Source organism: Magnolia sinica, chromosome 8 (assembly GCF_029962835.1).
Source record: "Magnolia sinica isolate HGM2019 chromosome 8, MsV1, whole genome shotgun sequence".
In the NCBI taxonomy this organism is placed as follows: domain Eukaryota; kingdom Viridiplantae; phylum Streptophyta; class Magnoliopsida; order Magnoliales; family Magnoliaceae; genus Magnolia; species Magnolia sinica.
In genome coordinates, this window is record NC_080580.1 from 30196115 (window position 1) to 30206801 (window position 10687).

General features: G+C 36.8%; 1 protein-coding gene and 1 long non-coding RNA gene across 2 annotated transcripts; both read right to left on the minus strand.

Moving 5' to 3' along the window:
- Positions 1 to 948: 948 nt before the first annotated feature.
- LOC131253935 (uncharacterized) lies at positions 949 to 1864 on the minus strand. Its single transcript, XR_009175365.1, has 2 exons — positions 1677 to 1864; positions 949 to 1441 (listed from the first exon to the last, which is right to left on the minus strand). It is a non-coding gene; the product is annotated as an uncharacterized LOC131253935 (long non-coding RNA).
- Positions 1865 to 6006: 4142 nt separating this feature from the next.
- LOC131254202 (probable trehalose-phosphate phosphatase 2) lies at positions 6007 to 9854 on the minus strand. The gene is made up of 4 exons (XM_058255202.1): positions 9567 to 9854; positions 9329 to 9469; positions 6130 to 6140; positions 6007 to 6043 (listed from the first exon to the last, which is right to left on the minus strand). The coding sequence occupies exons 1-4, from the start codon at positions 9852 to 9854 to the stop codon at positions 6007 to 6009; spliced, it is 477 nt and encodes a 158-aa protein (XP_058111185.1).
- Between the last annotated feature and the right edge of the window lie 833 nt (positions 9855 to 10687).

The window sequence follows — 10687 nt, forward strand, 5'->3', positions numbered from 1 at the left end:
ATTGTACACCACTTCCGGATTTGGGCTGCCAGATCCGCCGCTCTCCAAGTTTTAACATATTTAATTGAATACCTGGCCCCAGCTACGGCAATCTAGATGGTGTAGCATCCAATATTGAAGGCATATATATCTTAGGAAAGAAGCGAAGAACCATATTAGTTTCTCATAACTTTGAAAATGCAACTTAAAAGTCTTTAGTTTACATCTACACACTAATTGTCAAAAGAATTGGATTTCCCTTCACATTCTATTCAGGTTAACAGGCTCATAATGTTGAGAGCATATCCAGTGCGAGAAAATAGTCTATGTCATGTATATTAAATACTGTCCTTAAAAGAAAGGAAGCAATGCACGGAAACAGCTGGTAGAGACTGTAAAGTTGACCGGCCTTAAGCATATAACCACAAGCCTTTTCAAAATAGAAAGGGTATCAAGTTCACACATGCATCACAAACTTCCTAAATTAAACAATAAACTTTTGATGGGAAAAAAATCAAGGAATCCAATAGCAGTTGGAATCTAATAGCAGCATAGCATGTGAGCATAGGATTCAGTTTTTTCAGTACTAAATCAAACAAGCAATACAAACCTTCCTAGCAAGCAGGAAAGGAGCCCATTGGATAAAGGTCCAAATCACGATCAGCGCAATATGGAACTAGCAACAAGTCCATTTCCCTGAAATTTTGAATGAGCTTATTACATTTTTTGACATGATAAATGAGGGCAATAAGAAATTAAGAAATAATACTTGATGAATCTCCTTAACATAATTAGCTTCAGGAGTCAATATTTTCTTAGGAATTGAATTCCGGATCTGCTGCAAAGAGTTCCTAATTTAGGTGGAATAAATTAACTCTCCTATTTCTGCATATGGTTCCCCATTGGAGTTTGGGTTCAATTTCCCTATGAACAAGACACCCAGTCTCCTGTTTCTTCTCCCTCTTGCCCAAAAGTACTTGTTCTATGTATCCTATGTATTGGGGTACAAATGGGTTATATTGGACACGTGGATAATAATCATCTTCATGGATCACTAACATTAAACCAAAATTACTGGATGATCTTGATCATCTGATCAATGGCTTGCAAAATGGACAGTTTTCGTAAATGATAAAAGAACAATATGATCGTCAAAATAGATGGTACACTTGGTAGATCTCAACTTTTTTTTTTCATATATGTCCGTGAAGAATCACTTGGATCCAAAATTTCCAACCATCTGAGAGAGAGAAACATGGAATATTTGAGAAGAACATACATTTCAGGTTTGAATGTTTTCATCCAGTTACATTTTTATCCAACCATTAGAAGTTTACAAAGACAAACAAGAATTCTTCAAATTTTGCAAGATTTTCACAGAATGATCAAGAAATGAGATAATTAGCCATACCCGAGAAGCTTCTTCCCTAAAATATAACCAAAGATGAACCCCAAAACGAATCTGAATTTAAAGATACAATACACAGGCAGCTAGTCAGTCAAAACAAGAAGTACATAACCACACAACGAGAATGTCATCCAAGCACTAAAATTCAAAAAAATAAAAATAAAAAAATAAAAAAAAAATCAAACTTGAGTCAGTTTTCTCTATCTTTCTCTCTCTAACTTCCAAGAGTGGTAGAGCTTCAAGCTAATCATTGATGCTACTAAGAAAACAAAGGAGCCTACGCTTGCACCTGCACACAGAAGCCTAGAAACATCCCTACTAAGTTAACTTGTTCACCATTAACACCAGCCACTGTCCCCTCAAACAGAGTAATCTGATTCAGTCCAACATCTCTTCCCTTGCCAACCTGTTAAAGTCAAGTAAGCAAATATTCCAACACTGTAAACACATCACAGGATAATTAAAAATTATTGTCAGGGTCCCTCCGTTCATTCGAGTTGCTTGAGCAGACCTGTTAGCAGCATATAACAACAAAGGGGAATGTGGTTAGTTTGGAAGTCTTGGCTATCCATCAAGTTGTGGCAGATGATGTGCTGCCACAGCTTGGCAGACCATGCATCTGGTTTTCCCCGCCTGCCCAAGATACAGATTGTGTGGTTTGGCAATATGTTCCTTTTTTTTTTTTTTAATGATGTTATATCCAAATAGGCCATAAATCTAGCCAAAGGTAAGTGGACTAAAACATGCACCATGCTGCAAGTCAGACCCAGTCTGTCCATCTTGAGGATCCCACCATGCTCTGTCACAAGACTCAGGCCTACCAACTCTAAAAGTTGGCAACCAATTTTTATTGGTCGTCAACTAGTTTTGTTAACTGTGGCCCACCTATTTTGTTAATCAGTTTGAATTTATTTTGGAAGAGCATCCACATCTACAATTTGATACACTTGAAAATCTTGCATAGTTTGGATCAATAGAGTCATTTGCACATGCAAATCATCATGCTTTGCCAGATAAATAACTCAAAAAAGAAAAAAGAGGAGATAGCCAATCTTACAGCATCTAATTCATCCATGGAGAGGACCAAGGACTGCACTAACATGATCAAGTGACTAAAAAATACAGTACAAACGTTCCAGAATTTCAAGAAAAGTAGGATGATCATACAGTACAATATCAATTCAAATTCTTCATATATGAAAGATGAACATGGCATTTTGAAGAAATTCCAGAAAGATTCATGATTGAAAAAAAAAACACTATACCTCTATACCCACCAACCATAAGCTCAAAACTATGATATGCTAGATTTCAAAAATGCAAAAGACATCACATAATTTCTCAATGAAACATACACTTGAAATGGTATCTCACCTGGAATTATTGTTTCAACCCGGTAGTTCATAGCTAACAACAACCAATTAGACATATCCAATGAGGAACATTGTGGGGATGTTCCAGCCACAATGTGGCCAAAGTGTGAAATATTGAGACCACCAAAAGTCATGATTTTCAAGCTACAGTACATACGAACCAATGCATGTAAAAATAAAAGCAAGTGGGACAAATGGGAAGGCTCCAAGGCCTTCCAACTTTACATGTGCAACAAAAATTTAACTACTACTTCCAAAGGCCTAGCTAAAATGGGCAGGAATATGAACAGAAATTCTACTTCATGCTCAGTAGCCAAGCTGGTTACAACACCCCATATTAGAGCACAAGTCATGGCCTCAAGTCCATTTGTTGTAGACATTTCAATCTGGCCTCAAATGATATGAAATCCTATCATCTAAAAAAGACAAAAGAGAGGGCTTATGTCCATTTGATATGTAAAACTACGATGTTCTGAGTGGCTGTGACATGTAAAACAAAGGGGCTCAAGTATAACTATAAGCCAAAGAGAAGATAGGTAGCAAACACACCATCTTAGTGTAGGAAGCAAAGGTACATGGAATTATATGAATCTTTCACTTTCTTTTTTTTTAAAAAAAATTTAATTCACAATAGTTAAAACATATTTAATTCATCAGAATACTAAATGTATGAGAAAGGAAAAGAAAAAGAAAACACATCTACCTTCAAAGAAATCCACGATCAATGTTACAACCCAAATTGCAACAATAACAATAATATAAGTATATATTAATAGACTGGAGATAAAGTGATATAAAGTGCTAAATAGAAAGTAATATGTATCAAAACCTTAAAAAACTAACGAGTCCTTATGATTTCCTTATATGTTTGGCAATCTCTGCCCTTGTTTTGACAAACTTCTATTTTTATCTACTAAATTTCATGAATTGTCAAAGAAAAATCCAAAAAGAGATGTTGGTAGGTACAAACCATTTTTTTCAGAGTTGAAAACCACATCATGGAGGCTGTTAGCAATAACAATCTTGACATGGTCATTGTTTACTTCAGGAATAGGCACAGATTTCACAAACATGTTTTTATGTTTCTGTCCTACATTTAAGTCAGTCAAGTCAGAAAACACATGATTAATAACAGTGGATCTTAATTTGTGAATATCATTAGAATTGTATGGAAATGTTAGATCTAAAATTTCTTATACATAGTAGAATGGGCATGCAAGAAATCTGAACTTCAACAATAAACTTGCATGCGATGTGAAAAGAAATATGCAAAGAAAGGAGGAGAAGCATCACTGTATACTCCTTCAACCAAGGTGCAATATGTTCTGGTTGTAGATTTGGCTCAAGATATTTATGGCCATCATTGGTTTATATGATGATGAGTGCACTTGTTCCTCTCTAAGGCCAAAGTACTATTAAAAGAAAGGCTAATTCCAAAAAAAAAGAAAAAAAGAAAGCATAGAACATTAGATACACATCCAAAACATGAAAATGTTAATAAAAAAAAAAAGCTTCTATTCCAAAATGTTGGAAGCTACCGTTAGGGGCAAGGCTCCAAATGTGTATCGAGTACTGTGTCATTCATTACTGATATGTGCCATTACCTAGCAGTTTCCAAATGGTAGTTTAAAACTTTTATAATGAGTGCATTCAATATGACGAGTCTATCACTTACAAAGATCTAATGCGACGAAGCTTCCCAGCTCAAGTGCTAGTGTCCCCACAAGATATGGATCTCGTAAGTTCTTGCAAGCAAAACAAGTTGGGCTACAGATAAAATCAAACAATGTTAACACCAAAGTAATAGGAGAAATAGCCATCATAAATTTATCAATCATTCTAACAAAAAAAACCAATACCTCCACAATCAACAAATAAGAGAACTATAGAAGTTGAATAAACAACAAATCTACATACAAACCCTATATTTGGAATTTATCCCATAAGAATAGATCTGCATCCTTGAATCAATAGATCTACAGCCCTGAATCAATAGATCTCATAGTAATAGATCAGAAAGGTTCTTACTTGAAGTAGAGGACTAGTAGCATGGTTTTATCCATGAAGCTTCTTGATTGAAGCATTTCTTCAAACAACTAACATAAAATTGTCGGCGGCCATGGACATCATCACATAGTTCATCAACCGTATCACATACTCCAGTGGATATACCTCATCACACTATCACACAACTATATCATATCTTCAAGTGCAACCTTATCATATAATTCATAAACCGTATTACATTTTTAAGTGGATATACTCACACTATCACACAACCATATCATATCCTTAAGTATAACTTCATCACATAATCCATCAACCATATCATATTCTCAAGTTTAACCACATCGCACTATCACCCAACCATATCATATCCTTAAGTGTAACCTCTTCATATAGTTCAACTTCTTCATATAGTTCATCAACCGTATCACATTCTCAAGTGGAGCCACACCACTCTCACACAACCATATCATAAATCCTCAAGTACAATCTCATCATATAGTCCATCAACCGTATCACATTCTCAAGTGGAACCACTTCATATTGTCATACAATCATATCATATCCTCAAGTTTAACATCATCATATAGTCCTTCAACCATATAACATTATTCAATTTGGAACCACTTCACACTGCCACACAACCATATCATATCCTAAAGTGCAACCTAATCACATAGTTCATCAACCGTATCATATTCTCAAGTGTAACCACATCGTACTATCACACAACCATATTATATTCTCAAGTACAACCTCATCACATAGTCCATCAACTGTATCACATTCTCAAGGGAACCACTTCACACTATCACACAACCATATCATATCCTCAAGTGCAACCTAATCATATAGTTCATCAACCGTATCATATTCTCAAGTGTAACCTCATCACACTATCACACTACCATATCACATCCTCAAGTGCAACCTCATCACGTAGTCCATCAACCATATCACATTCTCAAGCACAACTACTTCGCACTATCATACAACTAATCATATCCTCAAGTGTAACTTCATCATATGGTCCATCAACTATATCACATTCTCAAGTGTAACCTCATCACACTGTCACACTCATATCATATTCTCAAATGTAATCTCATCACATAGTCTATTAACTGTTTCACATTCTCAAGTGTAACCTCGTCACATTACACACTACCATATCACATGCTCAAGTACAATCTCATCACATAGCACTACAGGAAAAATGACCTTCAGTGAATGCACCAATCAACCCGCCATACCATCTACTCTACCAATCCTTGCACTGAATGCAGTGAAGCACCCAAAGCCCAAACAGACCATGAAGTAGAGGACCACTCTCAAAAGACTCCACTTAAATGAGATACCTACCTTGCAGAGCCCTGAATAGCAGAAGAGAGGAACCAATTTTCCCAAAAATTAACAGAAACTGAGATGACACCCTAGCGAAGGACCCGCCACCCGTACATCCTAAATCAATGCCCGAAGGCCATGCCTTGCCGAGTGGTACTATATCTAAAATACCAATAGCTACGGTTTTAACCCATAGCAAGATACCATAGTTATAGGTCTGAAAAGTTGTAGCTAAAAGTTGGACTAGATCCGTAGCTATAAAAAGAATTAAGTTCTTGCTACGGTTTCCTAATTAAAAGCTACGATTAATATCCGTAGCTAATATCTATATAAAAAAAGGAAATGTAAATGGTGTCTCTTACCATTGCTGGTACATGCCTTGATATATCAACTCATCTAAAAATGATAGATTCTATAATAGCCTTCAATGATTCAACAACAAAAGAAACTAATGAATAGATGATGGTAAAAGATCTAGCAACACATGCTAAGATCAACCCCAATGCAACTGGATATGAGAAAAAATGCCCTTAAACACTATCGCCTATCCCGGTGGAGGCAATCAAAACCCTCAATCCTCACGGCGGCAAGTTTGAGCCATGAAAATTTGTGAAAAATGTTGCTATATTTTCAAAATACCGAGGCTAGCTATTGACTATGAAGTAACTAGATTCTTGACCTATGGTTTGATCCAAGCGCACATTACTCTAAACCCAAAGACGAAAGCAAACTGGGCCTGAACAATCTAGTCTATTTGCATCCCCAGCAGTAGTATTGAGAATACTATGAGAAATTCTAGGATGATTTAGTAGCCATTTGTAAGGTGGGTCCCATCGCAAAAATTCCTACAACAAAATATCAGGCCCATTCGATTATCAGATGGGCCACGCAAGTATAAGAAGCTCAACATTCTACATTTACATGCGGACGGGACCACCTGATGAATGGATCTTATTGATCTCCACACCAGTGCATATGCACCGTGGCCCACACCTGATGAGTGGCACGGATCCTTCTGACATTTACCAAATTAGTGTGCAAACGACCCCTTCAATAACTCTACCTCAAAATGACCTATCATTTCACAAACGAAGAATCATATTTCTGAGATTTCCATTTCATTATCATAATCAGGACTGGTGTGGAGATTAAAAACTTATTTTCTTTAATCCTAAAATCTCAAATTCCTAAAATCCCCAAATCTCCAATTTGTAAAATCAGAAAATCCCCAATTTCAAAAGTCTTCGAATCCCCAAAATCCTAAAATCCCTAAATCCCCAATTTGTAAAATCAGAAAAACCCAATTCAGGATCCATATTCAAATCTGTAAGCCTAAAATCTATAAGGGCTTGTTTGGATGCCTGTAAGTTCTTTTAATTTGTAAGTGACTTACCTGTAAGTGACTTACAGGTGAAAGTTACTTACAGGTAACCTGTTTGGATGTAAGTTGTAAGTCACTTACAGGTAAGTTACTTTTTATGTTTGGATAACCTGTAAATTACTTACAGGTAGAAAGCTGTATATTCACATCGAGCATAGTTTAGATTGGGGAATCATTCTAAAATGTTATAATGATATAAAAAAACATGTGATCAAATATGTTATTTTGTTAAGCCCATCAAGATGAATATTTGAGATAATTATTAAGCTAAACCAATCATCAAGTGGGTTATAAAAGTGGGCCCATGAATTCAAAAAATCTATAATATGGAGTAATAACTCAATTTAAGCATTGAGAATAAACTTAAAAACATTAATAGAAAATCTAATAATTAAATTACTTGCATTCCAACTGTGCAATCTGATGTAATTTCCAAGGGCCAACGCATCATCAATCCCACTCTAGCATCAAAGTTTTTCTCATTCTCTAATGAGGAGTTTGATGCTCGGGATCTAAGAGATTCACCAACACTGATGTAGATCGTTAAATTACTTGCATTCTAACTGTGCAATCTAAGAGATTCACCAACACTGAGAGTACATCATAGGATCACCAACCACAGGCCACAATGAGACCAACCAGATAAACGATCTACAGGATCACCAACCACAGGCCACAGTCCCTGATGGTTTCATGGGATGCTACATCACATGGTCTGTTCGGATTAGAGGCCCATGACAAGTGTGAAAAACTATGCAAGTGCGTATAAGTGACTGTTTGGATGCCAGCGTCCTTATAGAGTAATGTCAAACCACTCCCGTTTTCAAAGGAGAAAAAAAGGTAGATGAAACCCTACCATTTTAGGAGGAGAAGAGACGGAAGGCAGTAACTGCAGCGAGAGATTGCAGAGACGGAGAGAGATTTGGTGGGTTGGTGCATTTCTCCCTCTTCCCCTCTTTTTAAAAATCTGACCGTTGAGCCTGTAAGTGACTTACAGGGAAGTGACTTCCCACCCCCATCCCCCTGCAGTTTTTTGGTAGATTTGCCTGTAAGTGATTTACCGGTGATTTTTCTCCCCCAAACACTACCTGTAAGTGACTTCCCTGTAAGTAACTTCCCACTTACCCAACATACAGGCATCCAAACAGGCCCTAAATCCTGAAATAAGGGTCCACATTCAAATCGGGAATCTACAAACAACAAACTCCCAAATTCCAAAATCAGCATTAATATTGAGAGAGATTGAGAGAGAGAGAGAGAGAGAGAGAGAGAGAGAGAGAGAGAGAGAGAGAGAGAGAGAGAGAGAAATACTTCACCTGTGTGAATCTGATTTAACCTAAGCTTCAAATCCACCTTTTCCATCAGGTGAGTCACCAGACCTTTTTCTTCTTGTTTACTTTTTCTATTTTTTTTCCTTTGGGTTTTTTCACAATGGTTTGGAGTCCGAAGTTTTCTTTTAGTTTTTTTTATTTTTATTTTTAAGTGAGTGGTGACGTGGACCATTGAGGATTAGGCAATCAGGGAATCTCTGTTTACTAAATAACAGAGGATCCGGACTCAAGTTTGACGATATCTGCCAACCTGACGCAACCCTCCTTTTTCAGGGCTTGGGACAGGCAATGGGAGCACAAGATTCCCATAGGCACAATTTAATTGACTATCACATACATGCCTTAAGGGTGACCAAGCAATGTAGGCCTCATGGAGGAGCAGTTGCCAGGAAAATACTAAGCATGATGCCTGATTCTCTCTCTGATGTGACGAAAGCCTTTTAGCCAACTTCAGCATAGAAAATAACCAAATGTTGTATGCATATGAGACAAAGGATCGACTAACCTCACTAGACCTAATAGCAGCGTCAGGGTCATCTATGATTGGTGAAAGTGTTCCATCATAATCCATTAATAATGCAAGGGAATTGCCTTCTGCACATTTCATGATTTGCTCAAAAGAAGTTAGAGTAGATGGAAATTTCAACTGCACAAGTGGAATAAAACATGAACATAAGCATCTAAAAACCAAGAACTAAAAGAAAATATCTTTAGCTTTGAATACCAGCAGAAACTAAACTTACCACCCACAAGGGATACGCAACATCATTTTCATCTGACACAGCCTCAATATTTGAATCCTTGATTAGCATTTTGCGAGGTGATGAGGATTTCATAACATCCAGCCAACTGTTGGCACAGACGTCATCGAGTTTTCCAGTAATCGGCTTTCTCCAGGGAATCATCAAATACAATGCCAAAGGAAATGATGACGCTGGTGGTGGGCAAGACAACAAACTAGAATGCAGGCCCAATCTCGACTTGTTTGTGGGAACAGGATCAACGAGAAGAGGGGCAGACTTCAAGTCCATTGGATCCTGCTCAAGTTCTATGCTTTCGTGTTAAAACAAATGTGTGCTATGGAAAGCTGGTTGAAAATGAGATTGTCAAATTGTAATACTCAAATGGAATATGTATCAAACTCTTTTATCTATGAAAAACTATCTCTTCAATGTTTTCTTGTCACTGCTGATATGTGTGCAGCCCATCAAATGCAGGCTTCTTGAAAATGATAGTCACAAATGTGTTAAAAGAAGAACAGTAGCAAAATGTGGTTTGAGCATCCAAATGTGGAATTCTCCAGACAAAGGGTGGAAATGATCTAAAAACTTAGATGAATGGAATAGCTTCTTCTTTTCAGAGCTACAGTGCATTTATGTCATGTGACTGAACATTTGTACAAGGAAGCATTCTGCATGATACAAATGAAATAAACACAATTAACTCCTTGTAGCATGTCTGTATACATATAACATATCTTTATAACATAAACAAATCACAAATAACAAAAAGAGAAAAAAAAAACATGAGATGGATTTGCAACTGTTGCTAGCCTAAATGTTCACATGCTAAAAAATCTGTGGCAGATCATTAATAAGATTCCATAGTTCGTCACCTGCAACTCACGAGAAAATTAAGATTCCATAGTTGGTCACCTGAATTAGCAAAGCACACCTCCAATTGGTACCCACTGAACATGCCATTGCATGCTATTGTTCCAACAACCTCTCTTTACAAATGGTATTGTTCAACATTCATGTGTATCTGCATAATTACAATTTGTCTATGGATGCATATCTATGTATGAGGGCACATTAAACAACAGAATGATTGTTGTGAAAAAAGTACATTGAAGCCTATTATA

Coding starts and splice junctions, on each gene's coding strand:
- LOC131254202 (XM_058255202.1), bottom strand. CDS start 9,854: ATGGACTTGAAGTCTGCCCCTCTTCTCGTTGATCCTGTTCCCACAAAC. Junction 9,470..9,566: donor TTGCGTATCCCTTGTGGGTG/GTAAGTTTAGTT, acceptor CCACTTGTGCAG/TTGAAATTTCCATCTACTCT.